This window comes from Labrus bergylta, chromosome 15 (assembly GCF_963930695.1).
Source record: "Labrus bergylta chromosome 15, fLabBer1.1, whole genome shotgun sequence".
NCBI classification, from domain to species: Eukaryota; Metazoa; Chordata; class Actinopteri; order Labriformes; family Labridae; genus Labrus; species Labrus bergylta.
In genome coordinates, this window is record NC_089209.1 from 11,874,902 (window position 1) to 11,897,283 (window position 22,382).

General features: G+C 40.8%; 1 protein-coding gene across 2 annotated transcripts in view; it reads right to left on the minus strand.

Annotated features, from left to right (window-relative positions):
* akap12b (A kinase (PRKA) anchor protein 12b) overlaps nt 1-22,382 on the minus strand; it is a 45,764-nt gene that overhangs the window by 9,351 nt on the left and 14,031 nt on the right. The window contains exon 2 of one of the 2 annotated variants that reach the window (XM_020632835.2): nt 14,425-14,500. In XM_020632835.2, coding sequence (XP_020488491.2) covers nt 14,425-14,500 — 76 coding nt within the window. Of the gene's footprint in view, nt 1-2,068; nt 2,350-14,424; nt 14,501-22,382 lie in introns of those variants that run through there. The other variant, XM_020632837.3, reaches the window with a different exon arrangement.

Below are 22,382 nucleotides of genomic sequence, written 5' to 3' on the forward strand. Positions count from 1 at the left end.
CACTAGGTCTTCTGCGCTGTGTTTCAATGAAGTTGTGGTGCAGTGTTTGAATGAAAACGTCTGTGTTTGTGTGTGTGTGTAGGAGGGGGCATACTGTTTGTGAGCCAGACGAGGCCATGTGTGTCTACATACTCAATAAAACAGGAGCCATGTTGATTTAACAGACTACTGGCATCTCCCCCTTCTTTTTGATCTTTGGTTTCCGGCCCCACTTTTTTTTTTTACAGGCAACTGTTAACATCCCTGGATTAATTCAGTTAAAATGCTGGTGGGGGTAGGTTAATGTGTGATGTAGAAGGTGGAGGAGGAGGAGGGTGGGTGATTTGAATAACGACTGTACCAGAAAGAATGTGAGTGTAATGGGTGAGGCTACAGGGGGTGAGGAGGGGACAGTTAAGAGATGAAGGGGATGTAAGGGAGGTAGGATAGGGGGGTTGAGGGAGGCCTGCCCTGGGGCCGGAGCCTTAATTCACTTTAGAGGGGTGTTGCATATCAGTGACAAACACATTCATAGCTGAGATGCCTGTGCTTCTCTAGAGGCAGATGTTAATTATGTGTGAGACGTTTGGTAAGACGATGCCCTCATATTATGTATCATAACCACATAGCCAACATAGCACTATTGTTGTAAATCTACCACAGTGTAATCAGATATTGTGTCTGTTGTGGCTGGGTGGCTAGTGTGGATTTGTGTGCTGAAGCCGGTGGCTGGGGCGGGGGGAGGAGGCGATGAATGGCAGCTCTACTTACAGACTCTATTTACAAACTTTGCCAAATATATGCAAATCCTTGTTGTAATTGCCATTGTCTGAGCAGATGCCCTAAAAACAAAGGGAGTCAGTTAAAAAGGGGACAAGGAGATGACCCCCCCCCCCCCGAGCCACCCCTTGCAGATGTAGTCAAGTGTATACTACATTTCAACACCACTTTAAACAACCACCTTGTGAAAAAAAATCCCCTTCTCTTATTTCATTAACACCAAATCAAAGTGTGATGTTCAAAGTGTGATGTGCCTGTAAATTGAATTTGCTATAAGTGTTTGTCCGTCTATATCAGTGCTTTGGTATGCCATGAAGAACCTAAAACCAGAGGTCAACACCAAGCAAAAACATTCCAGCCCTGCTACATTCAAACCATCACTCCCAGTTGAAGGGCCTGAAGAAGAATCAGTCTTGGCATGTAATTAATTCCATACACCCCTTTTCTCCTCACTCCAAACTCTCTGCGGCTAAACCGAATAAGCCCACTGGGAATTAAGGATCCAGCTCTAATCTAATGAAGCACTTCATGTGACAGGGGACGTACAGGGAGCTGCCTCACATGGTGACATGAGAGCTAAAAGCAGCAGGGTTTGAAGATATCTCTGTGAATGCATTTTCAAAATGTTCAGGCTGGCAGCTGTCACTGTGAAATTCTTTTTCCCACAGAGGAGTCTGTTGGTATAATAGGAAGTGTGCCTCAAAGTTCAGGGCATGCCGCGGTTGGTTTTGGCAGGAGACGAATATACAGCTGTGTGAATGATGTGTGTAAGAACAGGAGATAAACAGAATCTTAGTACGCTACTACTAACGGGGGAAGTAGAGGATGCTTTTTCAGAATTTTTTTCTTCAGCACAATCTGTAAGTGTAACTCTTAATGAAAGATGAATAAACACTTTGAGCTTTGAGGGATTCAAATTAATTTAATGAAGAAAAAAACAGAAGCATACATTCTGTTTTATCCAAGGATGCTCAGCTGTGGCCAAACTAAAACCATCTCAAACTGGAATCACTCGCCCGTCCCGGGATGTCTACAACTAACCACACCCTCAGGACAACAATGTCCTCCGCTCATTTGACACACTCACATAAGGATAAAGGATAAAGCCCTGCTGTCTCAAACATATCCTTAATAAGAAAAATACACATATATATTCACATATTATACACATATAATCCACACAAGTCTACACACACATGTACTTGAATTTCACTTCAAAGCCGCCACAATTTTTAAAGGAAAGTTGAGGAGATATTTACTGTGACTTAAGGTAAAAAGCTATAAATGAGAATTGCATCATTGTTCTTACCTGTTAGAGTTATTGTCCCAAGCATTTGTAAAAGTCCAAAAAAGCCTTTCTCCAATAGTAAAAACTGATTAAAAAAAATTCAGGTAACTTGTGGAAATTCTTCAAAAGTCGCCCTGCTTGGTCTTTTTAAAGTTTCTGTTCACTGAGTGAAATCTACTAGTTTTGCTTTTCAGAGTCCGCTCCCTCTTTAACTCTTAAACTCTGTGGGCAGATTGTCTCTCTATCTCTGTCTCCCTCGCTCTCTCCCTGAGGCTCTTCCAGCACTTCTCAGCCAGTATGAACAGAAAACAGAGCTCCACACACATTTCAACAGACTGACACACATGTCATGTTAGGACCACCCCTGCCTCCCTCTTCCTCCCACCTCCCACATCCCTCTCCTTTCTTCAGCTGTTCTGAATGAACCCCCTCCCCCTCCCTCTTTACTCGCCCTCCTTCAGACCTCATTGAACGTCCGCCTGGGATGACTGGAGCTCATCATGTGAACTCTTTAGGAAGTTTATCACACAACCTCCTGAAAAACGTGAACTATCGGTCATTTTAAAACCCAATATTGTCACGCTTTACTCAATGTTCAATCCCTGAACATGTTTTGAAAACACAAACTCTACAGTCAAATTGTCTCGCCTGGATTTCTTCAAATCTTTTGCACTCCTTACCACGGCACTATTTTATCATCGTAAGCTTGTATAAATATGAGTTGAGTAGTGTAATATTTAATTTGTAATGCTTTTACATATAGAGCAAAGTTAACCAGAGTCTAATTCCTTGTATGCACAAACCTGGCCAATAAAAATAAATAATAATAAATAAATACTATCCTAAAGCTGATTCTGATTAATATTCATGTGTGTCCCTAAAATACCAAACAGTCTGAAGCTATCTCACATCTACACCCCCCCCCCCCAACCTTAACCCCTGTATCTCATGGTACTTGTCACTGGTCATGTAGAAGAATGTTGACGGAGGAAAACCAGAGGGAATAAAGGATTTTTTTGCGGTCTACTTTCAAATCCTTATCCTTTTCTATTTTTTAAATGATTGATTTTATTTGGAAAAAGCAGAATTCCATATTATGCAACAGTGTTTGGATGTTTTTTTTTCACCGTCTTGTTTCTGTTTGTCTTTCATTTACATGTATATGCATTTACTCAGAAAGAAGTAATCTAAAGTTGATTGTGTATCAAAACTCATCCCTGAAGAAACCTTTCAGTCCTCCATCTTTACTTCCATGGAAAGACAGCCATCTTCAGATTTTCCCATTTACACACATGTTTGTATCCACAACACCACCACGTGTACAACATGCAACTTTTAACGATTGAAAAATGATCTCATACCAATCGTCTGCTGTATGTGCTGCAGAATCGAGCTACTTTGTGTTCATATTTTAAGTTGCCTCTCCAAGTAAAACATATTTAAAGTTAAAATCATCAGACAGTTAAATAAGTTATGTTTACTCCCCAAAAAACTTCCCAGGCACGGCCTCCAATTAAGGCTAAAAGTTCATACCGTGGACCTACATCCAAACCATGAACAGAGGTGCCATCGAGTTGTTGCATGCCCCCTGTGAATGTTTATAGACCCCTCTCATTTGCACCAAAACAGACACATTTGATTCAGCTTTTGTCTGAGGGGGGAGAGGCGAGAAGGAATGCAGATAAATCCTCAGGTAAATACCAGCATAATCAGATCTGTCACACTTCAGCATTGTCCCACAGGAATGTGTGAATTCCATCCAGAAAGCTCCCAAATGGGTGATAACAGCGGTAATCAAGTACCGTCTGAAAGCCCCTCCCTCACCCCAAAGTCTGTATATGCAAGCTTGTAATGGGGGGCACTGTATACACTCAAAGAAGGACCTTTTATTGCTAACATGCAGAGCTGTAATATCAAGTAAAATGCCTCCAGGTGGTAAAAAAAAAAAAAGTAAAATTATAGCAGTGACTTGACAAAAAATATAGGAACAATTGTTGGGTTTCTCAAAGCTCATGAACTTGATTTATTTCCATTCTCAATATTCTATCCCCTGGATTATCAATCTGGTTTCCTCCTTATTAACTCTCCGTTGAGCCCCTTTTTCTTTTTCTTTCTTCATAGCTTCAGTCTCAACATACACAACTGAAGAAATAAAGAACCCCGTCGAGCACCTACTTTTGTTAATTTTTGGTTGTGTGGTTATTACTGTCATGAGTTATGTACTTCAACCTTCTTCAGGACTTCAGGTTATTTTCCTAGCTACGTTTTCTCACACTTGCTGTCCTCAATTTATGCTTTTCTTAGCAAGAAAAGGGGAAAACAACTTGGCTACACCAACCAAAATCAAATCTGATTAATGCGAAAGCAACTGAAAAAAATGCTTAAGGACAACCAAAACAAAGCTTTCATTGTATTCTCTCTTCATTCAACCCAACTTCCAGTGAGTTTCCTCAGATCTGTTAATTTAACTTAGCCTTGAATGCAAAGATCTGCACACGTGAATGGAGGGATTCACACTTTTTTCAGGAGTGAGAAAAAGGGAGCGAAGGGGGGATGTCATATGATCAAGTCTGAGGAATTACAAAATGAATCTAAATGAATCCACTTGTTTTGCAAACGCCTACTTCTTCTTAACTAAGAGAAAAATAAAGCTTTGGTGGTGGCTCTTTTTTATAGACTAGGTATTTCTTTGATTCAATGTTGGTAGTGAGTGTATTGTTAAAACACTGATTCATTTGATCACACTCATTCACTAAAATCTTCACACTTACACATCACTGGGGCTTTCTGTTATTGCAGTGACTCACCTGTTTGGTATTTCACTATCTGTACTAAACCACATAATGGACACTATGACAGTGCTGTATGTTATGCTGAGTGGACAGTGAGTCAGAATGAAGGGAATTCAGGGTTTGATGAGAGTTCCTCTGTTGGATTGGCCCCACGTCTTCCTCTCCCCTCCTCACTTCCTTCATATGACTCACACATATCGGTCACATTCCTGGACTTCCATACATCCCGTACGATTTTAATGTCGGCACAGCTTCAGGCTACACAGAGCAGTATGGGAAATATGTTGTGAAGAAGCCATATGGTTCATCTAAGAGCAAAAGGTCAAGACCGATAATTTTACTATATTTTACATAATGTCTCAGAAGGTGACAACTCAAATAGGTTAAGTACTATGAAATAAAGAAAAATACATACAAATAAATTGTATAGGCTGGTTAAAAAAACATCTTGTCTTTGCCTCTTTTTTCTTTTTTTTGCATTGATTTAATTAACCAATTGTCATGAACCAGCCTCAGCCGACTAATGGTTGCGGACAAAAACGGTCCAAAACCACATTTACTTAAAATCTGATTAGGGCTGCACCCAACATTTATTGTTTTAAAGGTTTTACGTTCAATTTGAGTGGGAACCAGCAGAGTGAAACCATTTGGGGTAGCTCACTATATATCGTACATGTAAAAGGCAGTTTAGCAGTTTTTGCTTTGAATAACACTCCAATGATCGACAGATTCAAAAGTAGTCAAAGCAGCTTAAAAAGGGGAGATCCCAGAGTTTCTGAAGATCCCAATTATGAGGATGAAATGATTCACTTAACAGTTTGTGACAACAAAAAATCTTTGTGTCTACAGTATGTGTAAACTTCATAGCTTCAATTAATCCCCAAACTACTGGAAGATGCTGTCAACCCGAATAAAGTGGAAACACATTTCTCAATGTGTCCCTTTTAATATATTTTTTCCATATTCTTCTTTTCCCTTCCTTTAATACGGGCTATTTTAATTAAAACAGGCAGTATTTATTGGTCTTTAAACTGCAGTTAAGTCAAGAGAAAACTTGCCAAGTCTGACGGGGTGACGCCCTACATATCTTTAAAAAAAATAAAAAAAATCAGAAAACGTGCATGGGTTCAGGAATGTTTGAGGAGGGGTCCTGAATGGTCTGGCGAGTGGGGGGTTGGTGTATTGGGTGGAGGATCTTTTTGTTGCCTGTAAAGAAATGAATGACATCATCGGACAGCAGAGAAGAAAACGCCTCCTACTCTTCCAAGAACTGCAAAGGATGATGTTGAAATAATTGGAGGAAAGGGAAACGGGGGGCTGAGAGTGTGTGAAACTGCCCAAGATCAGAGAGATTTTTCATCCAAAGCTTCTCCTTTCTTCCGCTTTTTATATTCAATTTCGCTCCTTTGTCACCAGTGTTTTTATCTCCTGAATCCTCACTCCAATCTTCTTTAATCCTTCTCTCTCTCTGCCACTTTCACCTCAGCCTCTTCTATCCTCTTAACCTCCCACATCCTCACCCTTCCTCCAGTTTTTTTGTGAAGAGACGGACAAGAATGTTGGACAGGAAACACGTTCATTTCTTTACATCACTGCTTCCTCTTCCTTTTGCACGTTTCCTCGAGTTATGCTTCATTCTGAGAGCTGACCAGTTTGTCCAACAACCTTTTCCGCCTTTTCTTGCTTAGATTATGACTGCCCATTACTAGATGTAACGTGACGGGATGAACACTGCAGCTGTGACGTCTGAGATTAGGGACCATAATTTGTTTGTTTTGCCTGTGAAACAATCGAGTTCGCATGTTTACGTCTCGAGCATTGACAAGGAAAGCGTTGGATCCAAAAAAATCAAGGTCTTCTTGCACGCAACAACAAATTCAAGACCATGTATGCAAGTTTCTGTTCCTGTTGGTCTTCCTAGTGGTTGAGTTGAAGTCTTACAAGAAAAACACGGCTTTTAAATCTGAGTGAAGAGTAGCGTTTCTATCACAGGGGTATGTTTAGGCGGCCTTTGACATCTGTTATTCTTGCATTCCTGGCATATCTGCACCGGCAATTTGGCATTCCAGTTGTTGTTCTGCATCATCTTGCCTTCCAGTACGGACCGGATTATAAGAACAGGGAAGTGGAGATCTAAAGTAAAGAGCAAAAAAAGAGGGTTGCCCATTCCCAAGCAAATTGTAGTTCATGAGGACTCGCCCAAAAATCATTCTTTACAAATACTCTTATCCTTCACGTAATTCCTGGCTGCTTCCATTTGCCTGACCTCAGTCTCATGCACATCTCTGCTCAGCATTAGAGCTTGGCTGAGATTCATCAATTTGTGTTTGAAATGCACTCAAAAACGTCTCAAGTAATTTAATCCCGACCGGGTGTTGAAATCGAATTACTCTCAAAATGGCTGATGGTGTTAGCATAATTCTCCCTGTTTTCACAACACCTTTAACTTGTTTGGGGACTTTTCTTGCAACAAATGTAGTTAACTTCAGACAAGGTGGAATAAGGCAGATTGCTGAAGCATTGAGTATCCAGCGCCAAGAAGATCACACTTGATCCTAGCATTAGAGACGAGGGAAACTATATTTTACATCGCTTTAACATTCTTGGCAGCTTTCAAAAGACTTGATAATTAATTGCAAGGCAGAAATGACTTATTAAAGTGTGTGCTGCAGTGTAACAGGGGGAATAGGGTTTTTAAATGAGGAGGAGGAGGGGAGCCATCACATTCCTGGTCCTTTCTCTCAATCCTCCATGTGCCAGGGGGAGGTTAGGGTTTGAGGAGGGAGATTAGGTTCCCTGATGCAGGGAAAGATGAGAGAGCAGCGCCTGCGGAGATGAGTGGGTCCTGGGGGGTCTGAGGCGCAATGGTGGGAGTCTAACATGAGTTTGACCTTATTACTGTAATTTTAGGAACGGTGTAACTGGGACTCTCTTTTTGATACTGGTAGGGATTCACTCCTTACGAAATATAAACCTTATGTGAGGAATATGGGGAATCTTGGACACATGGTTTGTGTATCCAACAGTCCAGAACATTTGACCACCAACACTGTGTAGAAAGAATCATCTGCTTTTACGTTTGTGCTGTTAAACGCCCAGTTAAAGTCACTTCTGAGTAAACTGTTGTGTAAAACAAAAGCAATCATGACAGCAAAAGTTAGCATCAGTTAGCTGTTACTGGATAATCACTCTATCTGGTAGAAGTGTTGGTATTGTGCCAAATAACGCAAATATACGTTTGTTCTGCCTGTACTTTACTAAAAGGTTAATAGGACACTAGCTTGGTTGATCCCATTAATTTTCAATTTTATATCATTTGTGGTTTGCAATGTAATGGACAGGTTGTTACACAAATTCCTGTCCCCTTCAGCATGAGTTGTTTCTTAATAAGTTTGAGTATCGCTGCACTTTTATCCAGCGTCACTATCACCTTAAAGTCACATTCTTACTTACTTCATAGTTCATTTGAACACGCTAACACGCTAAACATATCTGCATGTTAGCTTGGTTTGTTACTCCAGAACCAAGCAGCGCACTTGTGTTCGGTGTCACGACAATGATCATGCTTTTTACACTGTTTTTGTTTTTTTAAAAGTTAACACGAGACAGTAGGGAATAAAAGGTAAAAACATGACATTAAAAAAATGAGTGAATTCTCAAGCTGTGGAGGGGATTTGTTGAGGGCTAGTGACTGTGATGTCTTTGTGGTGTGTTTCAAAAGTTTTATGGGACAAATTGGTGGCTGCAGTGAAGAAAGAGATTTCATTTAGAAAACGTCACAGCGTACTAGAGCTTCAGTGAAACATCTAAACTTTGTTTAGGCTGCTTCTGTTACCAGCAAAACATTGCACGTTGTATTTGAGCAGGAGGAATGAATGCATCCTGTCTAATAAGCCTTGAAGCTGAGACAGGCATGATAAAAGGCCGCTTCCTAAAAGTCTATCCTGATGCGAGTCCTCAAAGCACCCACTCTATAACAAACAACTAAATAAAACATGCAGATGAATATAATTGGACTACAGATTGGACACTGATGGATCTTGAGGGGCTGAGGGCCCTTTTAAGCACTCTAATCTCAAAACTCTGCCCTGCTAACACTTTCCTCTGGGATCACTTCCTTTGTCCGAGCAGGAGAAATCCTTCTTACATCTGCAGGGAAGTAGATGGATCAGCATATTTGTAATGCAGTACAAACAGGCCAAACAGGACAATAGCAGTAATAGTACATCCTATCAGGAAAAGTTGCTTGTAATGAGTATTGTCAGCTGGAACACGGGTGAAAATCCAGGCATCTGTTTTGTGTTATGAAGACCGTACGACGTAATGCTTCATTGGCAGAGATCAGACGGAGCTTAAGTGAAGGGAGAGGTCCCTTCCTCAAGCATGATGAACGTTTTGGCAACATGACAATGAAAGTCCCCCGAGCCAAGCCTAAGTAAGTCCATCCTGGAATGAAATCATGACCACACACACATAAACACACATGCACGTACAGTAAAAAAAAAAAGAAAAAAAAGGCCGCATTAGGCTCACCTCGTAAAACTTAACACCTGTGACCGAAAAGAAATAAAATTGTAGCGTGAGTGACCGTGGTAGGGAATCATCTCTTACAACTCATGAAAAACCTGGAATACAGTAATGTCTCACTTTCTAACATACTTGGACTGTCACAGTCGCACAAACCTGTGTTGGAAATCTGCTACTTTCTTTCTTTTTTGGTAAATATATACTATATTATTTCTTTTTCCCTGAATGGCAGTATAAATTATATGTCAAAATAATGCTAGTTTTCCATCATAAGTCCCATAACATTGGCTTCTATCCTAAGCTGAAAAAGGGGGGTCCAGTTTCTCATGTTACAGTTAAACATGATTCAACACTGGCACAGATGTTATTGATAACCTAATCAATGAAAGCATTATGAGACTGAAAGTCTCAAAGGTCAACACTCTTTCCTCAGCCTTTGGAACAGACAACTAACAGTATCTGACAATGACTCGTAAACATACTCAATGAATTAATTCAATGACTTGATTTAATAATGTGATCCCCACCCACTGGCCCCTTGTATAAGAGGGAATAACCGGCTAGCAGCATTTGACCAGAACAATGTCCAGCTGTCCTACACATAAACACAAACTGATGTGAACACATGAACACACTCACACAGTCAGCATTCTTCCTCTCTAAAGTCTTCCAGAAAACTTCTTCTGAGCCTGTGAGCCATCTGGGAGGGACCATCAGCATCGCAGCCAGTGAATTACATCAGCTATGATGTCAGTCTTTGGGCTCTCGCTGCACCCCTGTGTACCCACACCCCTGAAACGAGCAACCCAAACACACATGCAAGTGAATTGTAACATGCAGGCTTCTATGCACGTCCACACTGAGAACTTAACTACTCTTGTGAGCTAAAGGTCACTAATAAGAAGAGCCGTACAAAGGCTAGCCAGGTTAGAACATATATTGCTGTTACATAAAGAACAATGTAGTATCCTTACTTTTTCAGTTTTAAATAGTGTTAACATATTTGTAACCGTATTAATTACATTTTTCAAGGTCAGGTCATTACTGACATCCAATAAGCAAACATATCGAAGCATTTAATGAATCCCTATAGTTAACAATACCATTTAGAGGAAAGAGCTACACCTGAGGAAGATCTCGTAGATCAAAACGCTGCCCTGTTTAAATAATATGCCCCACTGGGAGCTGAACTGCGTGCAGACCTTTTCCCCTCTTTTCTGTAGTTAGTGCATTTCTTGTCCTGCACCTGTATGTGCGCACACTAGTTTTCTCTTTCTTTATCCTTATCTAGTTCATCTCTTCCTAGCTCTCGCTTTACATTTTTGAGCAAATTGATGTATTTAAAAAATGCAATTTAACATGATTTCAGCCAGTTTGTTACCCATGTTTAAGTCGAAATTGAGGGCCTGTTTCCCCTTTTTACGACCAACACCATATCAAATAATAAGAAAGGAGAAACAACTTTAAGCTTTTTAGTCAGCATTTTAAGCACTGCCTTCTCCTTATGTACCCTATTTTTGTGTCCATCCATCATAATCAGATGTTTTTAAAAGACAAAATACAACTGTCATGTCCCGTTTCCAAGCCAGGGTCACCTCGTGTGAACCAGCAGACTCATTGTTTGTGTTCACAAAGCTGTCAAGTTCTGACGGACCGAATGGAAAATGTAACTCCTCACCATCCTCATAGTTTGATGCTGATTTAAACAAATACTTCTGAAAATCCAATTAAAAATTCCATGACGGAGTTGAATATTTTTTCTGTAATGTATACACTCGCTCTTTGCTTTCTTACAGTCAAACTATACTTTGAGCCGCTGACACTAACAGTGACCATACAAGTCTTCAAACAGAGCCTGGTATGATCACTTTTATCCAATATCTTTTAATTTGTGTCAAGTTATAAAAAATTTAAAAATGTATTTCTGTTTTAGGATTGGTAGTGAGTTACCTTAAACAACATGTTTTTCTGGCTATAGTGTTTAATGTATTTGAGGCGTAGCTGCTCCTCAAACTGTAAACACTCTGCTATACCTGATAGAGAGAGATTATGGTTGTGTGTTTGTGTGTGTTAGCCGTGCACACGTGTCTGTTTGCTCATGAGTCAGTCTTTTGATCTGCAGCCTGCCTTCTGTTGTTTTTCGTCTGTTATCAGAGAGATTCCGCTCCTCTTCCTGTCTCCCACAATGCACTGCTGTCGTTATCAGGCTACACAAGAGGTAGAGAAGCGCTGGGATGTGAAACCCCTCCATACCTTCCACTCCACTATCTATCGCTCTCTTTTTTTCCCCCTCATTGTCTATCTCCCTTCCTTTCACTCCCCTGCATGGCTTTAGACTGTATAGCCTTGAAGTTATTTCACAACTTCGGAGTTTTTCTGTAGATTCACTTTGAGTCCTCTCAGGTTCTCTGAGGGTGATATTGGTCAGCTGCTTGCGTCATTTGAAAGTCTGTTCAAACTTTCCAGATTAACTTCTCAGCTTGGATCAAATGCTGCAGCTTTTTATAATCACAGAAGCTTTTTATTTAGTTAGGAAGCGTGAACAATGGAATACAAAGAACATCACATAAATGGCTCCTCTTATTGACCAGAGCTGCTTTTTTTTTTTGACAGTGTTAAGCCGTTTTCACATATTCAGTCCTGAAAATATCTAGATCATTTCAGGAGTACTGCTCCATAGATTCTCCTCACCTGGCCGATCACATGTGCAAGAGGGGGTGCGGGGGTCTCCCGAGGTAAGACGTGACGTAAAAAAAGAACGCGGAAGTAGCGGACGAAGCAACAGAGTCCACTTTGTGATGCTATAATGGGAATATTTACCTTTATGTAGTTCAACGGAATCACAAAAACAACAAAAGAGAGGAGAACAACTTAATAACGAACAGAAAATGTAATGAAGCTGTTTGATTACGTGCACGGAGATCGTAGCGGTCGCGTGTATACACTCTATGCTGCACGCAGCAGTCACAGTATTTAAACGTCACTCCCCTTCCTATAGGCTCAAGGCGATTTCTCCGGAGAAAAATCCTGCTGCGCTCTCACATCAGCTCACTCAGACTTGCTGCGAAAAAAAAATCTAGGGTTGTGGAAGGAGAAACTGAAGTAAAGTCTGAGCGAAAAATGTGGCTATTTGTCTTCACACATACAGCTCCTCCTGGAAATATCCTGAGTTTTATATATGAGTTTTTCAGTTGTTTTCTGCAAGTGTGAAAGCCCTAGTGTTCTTTTAATATTTGGTTGTTTCTTTTCTTTCTTTTGTTGTTCTTTTGAAGCACTTTGAATTGCCTTGTTGCTGAAATGTACTTTACAAATAAATTTGCCTTTTTGTTTTTGTTTTCAGATTTATTTTACATTTGAAATATTAATATAACCCTTTTCACACTGAGTAAGTATAAGGAACAGAGGAGTCACAAGAGCACAGCAGGCTGCTTGCTGAGTTCTTCATGTAAAAGCAACACAAAATCTAATTTCAAAGAGAGCATCCTTTTAACATGTTTAGCAACAAATCAGGCTTATCACGTGGTGATGGACAGACAGAAAAACCTGCACGTAACCTCTGCCTCTATTGCCTTTGATTGTTTTGATTACATCTAATTTGAACACAATAGAACTTAGTTTCATGTACATAATAACAAATGGTCTGCAGCGTCTTTTTGCGTATGCATCGGTGCACAAGATCTAGGCATTCCTGACATGCTCGATATGTTGTTCCAGTCTTTTCGGTTCTATATTGTTCCATGTTACTAATTAACTTACAGTACATGTCCACAGAAGCAACAATTGTAACATCCAAATTACTCTGCACTGCTCGGCCACATCATATCATAATCTCTGTATCTGTGCTCTGAAGAGGGTATTAGGTTTCTCTATAAACGGACAGAATCGCTTCATTAAATAGCTTATTAAATAGGTTATTTGACAGAGTGGTATGTGACATATCTCTCTGTTTTATGTAGTATAGGGTTACCCGTTCTCCTGGGCCATAACATATTATGATGTGTGCAGGTTGCTTTGTTCGGGGGCCCGGGTCATGGCCTACTAAATATTTAGGGAGGGCATACAGGCCCCTGCGGCCCTCCCAGATTGAGGGGGACACGATAGAAATAGCAAAGACAATAAATAAACACACTTTGGATAGAGGTTGGACAAAGCAGGTTGGAGCACATAGTAAATTAAGTGGCAAAAATCAATTTTAGACCAGTCTATTACTGGTTAATGATTATCTCACCTTAAAAAATGTAATTTCATTCAAAGTTCATTGTTTTCTTTTCCATGTGGCCACAGGCAGTCTTCTTTAGATATTTAACCCGCTAACAATGTATTAATCAGTTAGTAAAGTAAGTTCTGTTTTTTTTTTTGGCTTCTAGTAATTTCTAGCGCTCTTTGCAAAGACATCAGCAGGTCAGAAACTAAAAACTGTTAATAAGAAAATTCTGTATTTCTTGAATGTTTTGACACATTTATTGGACTTTTTTTTAAAAAGTGCTCACATACAAGTGTGTAATCTGACCTCAAAATCTTCTTAAATCTTTATGGCCTAAAGATGCGAGATGATTTACATTAGCATAAATGTGTGTTTGTCTGTGAAAGAATATTTTTGCAAACATCTGTCGTTTTAATGCATAGTGAGGTACTGTGGGTGTGTGCGTTTGTGTGTGAGTGTGTATGTGGTTTCTATGCGAAAAAAAAGCGAATGTAGGTGTCCCCTATGTGCTGACAAAAGGATTAGTTAGGGATCAAGAAGATTTTGCAGAGGCATGAAGACATCTGCAAACACAAATATGCGCACGCACACACACGCACACACACACACACACACACACACACACACACACACACACACTGAAATCTGACCTCACACAAACAAGCTTACGTTTTGCCACTGCTGAAGAAACAGTACAAAATCCCAGACACAAACACACACAAATATAACTGCTGCCAGTAACCCCACAGACCACAGGAACATCCCCTAAAGTCACACACTGTAAATAAACAGTATTGATGGGGGAGACAACCTCTCTCTCACACACACACACACACACACTTATGTACACACACCTTCTGCCAGTGTGTTGTCCTCTGAGTGTCCGTTCAGGCTGCTCATGCTGGAGATCTGTCCATTTTTCTGCAAAGGCTGAAAAAGACAAAAACACTTTGAGTCAAGACAAGAAGAATTAAAAAATATTATTTTTCATTAAGAAAATAAAGACTCAATTTACTTTTGAATGAATAGTTTGACATTATGAGAGACACTAGTATTCACCACAACAAATTGATTGAAAGACTGATACATCTCTAGTATCTTCAAGATAACTTATTCTATTGAGCTTGTGCAACTCAGTGGGCAATTAGCCTTGCTTATCAGGAACAGTAAGCCTCACTCACTAATCTGTCTTTCTTCACCTTAAAGTGCATAAACCAATAAGTCATTAGCAGCAGGATGTGAGTTTAGCTTACTGTAGCGAGAAAACGTTTTGACTGAAAGTAACAATTACAATGTATGACTATTTAAAAACTAAAATGGACTAAAATGTTTGGAGTTGTCGTCGACTTAAACTAGATTAAAAATATAACGAGTAAAAATGACTACAAACTCACTACTCATCTAAAGACTAAGACTAAATCTGAAATAGCAGCCAAAATGTACACAGCTGAAGAGGAATTTTTTAGCAGAAAGATGGCGGTCGCCATTTTGGAAATGCTGCCTTAGGGCGCGGTCACACTGGCCATCCGTGCCGTACTCAAGCATGATTGGCCCCCCCCCGCTGTGCCATTCCCACGCTGACCGGCACGGCCCGCGGTCACACTGGTCAGGACTAACCGTGCCTAAGCCCGATTATCTCTTGTACATAACGTTGTAATACAACGCTTGCATGCTTTATGTTATTATGAAGAGTGCTCAGTTGACAAACAGGCGGACGAGAGAGAGAGAGGAAAAAAAAGGGACGCGTAGTCGAGTCCACGTCTGCACATTGAAGAACAACACAGAGAACATTACAGCTACTTCACTGACTTTGTGGCTTATTTTAAGCCATTTTTAAAATAAATAAACAGACACGCGGCTCAGTCCGCGGCCGCACATCGGAGAACAACACAGAGAACATGACAGCTACTTTGTGGCTCATATTGTGTCATTTTAGTCAGATACAGCCATGAAACTCTGGATTTCTCCATAACGAAGGCTGTCAGCGTTGTGTACCTGTGTGCTTGTGCTCGTGCATGAAGTGTACCGTGCTGAAGCACACCTCTCCGAAGTGTGCCAAAGCCAAGGAAGTGTACTGTGCCTGAGCACGATACGGAGCGGTCACACTGGTCAAATGAACTGGACTTTAGGGTTGAAGCGTGCTTGGGCACGGTATGGATGGCCAGTGTTAACGCACCCTCAAACTAACTTGCACTCTATAAACAGACAAAAGGGTGGTCTTAAACCTGCTGGCAACCACCTCCGACTTCCTGTTTGTCAAAAGAGCCACGCCCCTAATTATGTGTGTACTGCTCTTAAGCCTTTAATAAAAACAGATTAGTTATAAAACAAAATCCCCCTCCACAAGCACAGTGTGTACCAACGTTGTAATAAGCTAAAGTTTTTCTACAAAAAAAAACAAAAAATGTATTTTACTAGGCTGTAAACATGTTTATTTCTGCTGGGAATTTTAATATGAAGGGGATTCCTAGGGTTCAGGAACCAGCCTCAAGTGGACACTCAAGGAACTGCAGATTTGTGCACTTCTGAACTGGCTTCATTTAAATTACACCGATAGTTGCAGCTTACATTTTTAGAGAGCTTTCAAGATTTTGAAAGAAGTATTCTTTGAATGTTGCACTCTGCTTAGTCGGTTTGCCTGTTTCCAGGCTTATGTGAAGCTACAGTAGCCCAAGATTAGTGCTGATCTGTTTTCTCTTCAAAGTCTTGTGTAAAAAGCAAAACATTTTTAAAATGTCCAACGTATCACAAGCTGTACACTCTTCAAAGTTTTTTTAAAAATAATGCAACAACCATTTGCCTTTATCTCAACCGACCATCATGTTTTATCATCGGTATTTCATCCAGCCAGACTGCTGTTGGTTCCTTATATGGTGTGATTGCTGCCACTACTTACTCATCCTTAAATAGTTTTTATTATCAGATAATAAAATCTATTGTTCAAAGACAAATACATCAAGACAAAGACCAAAAATGGTAAATTCACATCAGGTCACATTCACAACACATCATTAAAATCATTCTTTCCTGGATCAGTCAGCTGGTTTTGTTAGAAGGTTAAACCTTGAGGTAGACAGAAATCCTACAATGAAATGAGTATTTTTTTCCATCACAGACTTAGAAGTGTGTTACACAAGTCAGCAACACACAGCTAGACTCCCAGCACCTTATCAGAAACTACCTGGTCTACCTGACAGCTGTACAATAGCAGCCAGGTCAGAGCTTTGTCTGTCCCGGCCAGGAGAGAGGGAACCAGAGCCTCCCCACAGAGCTGCTAATCTAACTAATGGACGACTCAGGCTCCAGCACCAAACTCCTCCAGGAAAGCCCTGAAAAGTGACACCACAGAGGAGACACTCTGCCCACGACAGGTTGGAGGGAAAAACTAAAGGATGAGAAAAAGAAAGAGAGAGCTGGCTAGAGGGAGGGAGGGAGGAGCAGTGATCGGAGTGAGGAGGACTGTTCTAAAGTCTGAATCCAGCACCACAACAGTGGGAGGTGCCCACTGATAAAGAGGAAACAAAATGCCTTTTTGATGCTAAGTTGAAGTTTAATTGTATTAATTTAAAAAATCCCAGAAATATTTTTGGTTCTTAAACGCTACAGATTTAAACTTTTTGACCTGTTAATGCAGGTCTACCACTAATTTGACAGAACTGACTAATTGTCTTTATCTTTAAAATGTCTGCTTAGTTTTCAAAACAATCAATTATGTTGAAATAAAGTAAAAGCCTAAATGTCCTCAAATTGGATGACCAAACACACACTAGCTTTTACCCTTTAGTTTTTATATTTAGGCAGCTATATTTTAGTCCAAATACCTTTATTTAGTCATTTTCTTTTACACATACATTTGAATTTGTGTGCAATAGGCCACTGATCTGCCAAAACACTTGAAACTAGGTGGCTTAGATAAAATTGTGGTCATAATTGGATGTAGTTGAAATCACATGTCTTAAAACAAGAAACCATTATACAACCCGATGCCCATCTTTGTTGCTTTTTAAGTGTACCAACTCAGGAAACAGAAATTGATAAGATGGTCGGTGGATAATGCTCGATATGGTTCTTTAAGTGATGATGATGCTATTATTGAACAGCTTGATCTACCAAGGAACTAAGTGCATACCAACATAAACACCACATAAGCTCATCCCCCCTCCAAAATGTAAAGTACTGAAGGCCATTTCCAAGGAATTTGAGAATGAGCTGATCATGTAATGCAAACTCTTATTGCATAGCTTGCGTTATACTGTCAAATTATAGGAAGACTAAAAGGGATTGAAGAACTGGTTTGATTGAACTCTTAAGGCTGTTTCACAAAAATGTACAACATTAGAGATGTGATTTGTCAAAAAAAGACTATCCCTTAAATTGTGACATATTCTACGGATCAAAACATTGCACACTAGGAGCCATTACGGCCACACCCATGAGGGTCCCGTCATGTTCGTTTAAAGCCATCAGGACTTCTGATCAGTTTTTGGTGTCCGAGCCATCAGCTGACCTCCAGACCTGCAGCGACCCGCCGTCCCCTTGTCCACCTCATGACTAGCATTCCCAACATTCCATGCCCTCTTCTCCTAAATTCTTCAGATCCCTTCCAACACCTGACTCTGAACTCTTATTTCAGCCCACCTCCTCCATATGGTCACCCTTTCACCACCACTGTCCCAAAGATACCTCGCAAGCCCCCTCTGACCCCCGTCAAAATACCACGCCTTCTTCTGGCTGTTAAAAATACTGCTCTCTGCTAACGCTACTAGACAGGACAGATACTTTAGGATCAATGGAAGAGAGTAATAACGATGAGGCTGGAGGAAAATGTATATCAGAAAAACACCAGATCCGCAGACAGCTCAGTGAAAATGTATATTTGTTATACTAATTTTATCTTAAAGGTCCCATGTTATGATTTTTCTGGTTTTATATGCTCTTTAGTGTGTTTTCCAAGTGTCCTGTGCATGTTTAGACACATCTATGTGCAAAAATTCAAAGTCCACGGAAACGCGGCTTCTCCTACGTCCTCCTGTTAGCTGTAGCATTAGCAGCATGTAACACTCGGTTCTAGCCCCCCTCGATAAAAATTTGTCAGTGCAGCGTCATTGTCAGTGTGAGATCACTGATCTAAGCCCATTGGCTCGTTGTGGCAAGCCCAGCAGCTTATGTTGAAATTTCCGAGACGCGTGCTGAGCAACTGACCAATAACGACAGAGCGGATCGGCAGACCAATCAGAGCAGACTTGGCCCACGTGAGGTCTAACAGTGTGGGCTCAACAGAGTGCAGCTGACGGACTCAGAGCGTAGAGGGAGCAAGGAGGAGCAGTACATGAAAACAGACACTTTTTTCGGACTTTAGCTATTGTGAACGTACAAAAGTAGATACATAGATTAAATATACGAACCCCAAAAAGGTCATAATATGGGCTCTTTAACAAAACATAATGCTTCATAGCTTTTTGGCTCCCAAATTCAACAGAACTATATGTAATGGAGAGATCTACCTTTCGTCTTGTGCAGGAGGATCAAACTATAAACCTTGAGTGTTTTCTCGCGTATTCATGGAATTGGTTTAGTAGCACTTTAAGCTGTGTTACTGAAATATAAAAACACAGCAAGGACCAAGTATCAGTAAATAGCCGACACATTAAAACGCGTCTGTTTCTATAACACGGAGCTGAATGTTTAACACCTTAACATGACAAGCTCAGCCCCAATATCTCTTTACCAGAAACTTTAGAGACAGGTTTTAAACTGAACAAACCTAAACAAAGTGATAACTGCCACTATGGGAGGTCAATGCTGTCTTTGGGGCTCCTTTCATGACAAAAACATACTGTACATCACAGTCTAAATAGTGAGTCTACTTTGTGCAATCAAAAGACATGAGATACGTTAAATCCTTCCTGTCTGATTGTACATGAACAAACGTCTTCAGGATCAGCTCTGGACGGGAGATTAGTTTGCTCTCACTATGATCTCTATGATCTGTTCTCTTATACTTTAGCAATCTTTCTGCTTTCACTTTTATCCTGCATTCAACGTTGAGTCTGATTTCCTCTTATCTGCCTTTTTCGTTTACTTCTTGGCACTTTTACACTCAGTGGCTCTGAGAGCGAGAGACAGCCCTCTGTCTCCTAAATCTCTCCACAAAAGCCGGCAGAGGAGATTTATATCCCTTTAACCAAACACAAAGCGCAGGAGGAGGGGGCTAATGGAATAGAAGAGGGTGACGCAGCTGGTAAATTACATCTCAAACCCAGGTCTCTAGTCCTGCAATGGGGGGGGGGGGGGTGCGCAAGGGGCTGAATCAACAATTTGGTGACCTTAATTCAAATCAAATCCACTCCAGTTAAACAGAGGAGCCTTGGCTTTATTTTGTTATCAAAATGGCTGCAGGAATAGTTCAAAGCATCCTAAGTGTGGGAAATTGATTAAGGAATTTGTGTACAAAAAATTGTGATAGAATGAGAAAGTGAAATTCAAATTTAAACTCTCTTCAAATTTAGCCCAACTTTTTCTTCTTGAGGAGTTAAGATAAGTACAGTACGTTTCAGCAAATGAGATGTGGTTTATGAACACCAGCAACCTCAACCCCAAATGAACACATATACACACACACACACACACACACACACACACACACACACACACACACACACACACACACACACAAGCAGAGTCGCAGTAGGAGATAACAGGCTTAAAGACTCTCTGTGGGGTCGTAGTTTGTCCGTGACAGTTAGCCTGGAGACCCCTGACCTCTGAGGTGTGGAAAAAGTCTCTGAGCAGACGAAAGGAGTAGGACGGCTATGTGGTGGAGGTGACTGGGAGAACAGAGCGAGGACAGATACACGCTGAGGGGAGGAGGTGTGAGAGGAGGTAAAACTAGAGATGTGCAGATAGAAAGAGAGAGGAGATGAGAAACAGAGAGCAAGAATGAAGAGAGAGAGAGAGAGAGAGAGAGAGACAGAGCGAGAGGGCAAGTAGTTTAGCCCCAGGGAAGTAGCCCTTAGGTAGGGTTGGCCATTTTCTCCAGATAAACTTTTGATTTTGTTTGAAATTGTCTTTAAGTCCTGATAGGAATTAATAACTCATGTGCTCTGAAAAAGGAACAAAGAAAATCTGTCATCTGTAGCAGTTGTAAGCCTGAAAAAACTTTGACCAATGTCTGCCACGAGGTGCCATTTTTATGAACCAATCAGACGCCTCCCTGTCTCCCTGCTCGTCCTTTACCCCATGCATGCACGAGCCCACACTCAAAGCATGAGCTGAGCTCCGCTTCTAGACCAATGGCGCTTGTGTATGTAAGTGAGGGGCGTGGCTTTTAAGGGGGGCACAGAGGGGAGGGGGTGGGTTCAGACGGAGCACTGAGGGAATGCTACTTTCAAAATCATTTTAGTTTTAGAAAATTACCAACCCTGCCTTTAACTTGAGGCTCATTTAAAATTTTTAAGATGTTTTTTGACTCAGCAATAGCTTTTTCACACATGCACAAAACTCAAACGCAGTTGCCAAATTCTCCCCCCTGACTTTATCCAGACTTTTTTTCCATCCAGGCCTCTAGTAATACTTCCATATTAAGTCGGGTGGGTGGATGTGTGAACGCAGCTGGTCTTATATCCAGGATGAATTCACAGCGAGCGAGTGGGCAAGGGTTATGACCCTTATATCCTGTGACAACTGCAAATCATGTTCAATCGTCGTATATCGAACAAAGTCACTTGAAACGCTTTCTGCCTGCCAATTATGTTCCACTCGTTTTTTGATACTGTGAATACATCCAAGGCAAAACTGTCTTCATTAAGTCTTCTCTCTGATGCCTCGTCCACCATCTTGGAAATGTTGTTCACATTACACTGCAGCATTTACGTCATGTCTTTCCTTCCTGTATGACAGAGGCAATCTCCTGCTATGGGGCGCATGTTGCGAATAGCACCTCAGAAAGAGTAGTCTAAACTTCCTATTATCAGCCGAAGAACCCAGATCAATCAAATTCCACCACTAAAATATTCTCAGTGGTTTGAAACACAATGCGAAAACTTTTTTTTTTTTTTGCGATAAATATTTCACCTATGTCTAACGGGTGATGTGACCACCATATCTGTCTCCCTCTCCCCCTGCCTCCCCCCTACCTCTCCCTTCATGTCCCCTCACCCCTGCCAGCCCCCAATCTATTATCCTTGACCCCCACATTCAGAACATACCAAAGATCAAAGCCTGACAAGACCCCCGAAGAGCACGCTCACTGTTTCCACAATCCTTTAACTCAGCTCAGGTGCTCAGACTCCGGGTACCTGCTCCTCTGTAAGAGTGTGTGTGTTTTGAGTGCGTATGTGTGTGTTTGTGCAGTTTAAAAAAAAAAAAAAGTCTGCTAAATACTCCTGGATTACAAAATAATCATCTTAAAGATTGTAAGTATAACCTTCAATCCTTAGAATAAGAATCCTTAGGTAATTTGTGCAGGCTACACACAGTTATCATTTTCAACATGTGCATGTTATATACAGATGTAATACAGATGTTCAACATGATGGAACGTAAGTGTATGATCTTCTGATTGATCTGTTTTCTGTGTTCCCCTTTAACTAGTTGTGTAGTTGTCTTTATACAGAGCAGGTCTGAATGTATGTGAATGTGTATGTCTCAGGAAAAAGAGGCATCCATTAAAATAAATCTGTTGCCTCTTCACGAGCAAACTCTCACACTCAAGTTTTAAGTTTACAAACTCTGAACTCTGTAGGGTGTGTATGTGTGTGTTTCTATCAAGAAGTGTCGCTGCCAGGATTTATACATTTAGTTTGAAAGTTAA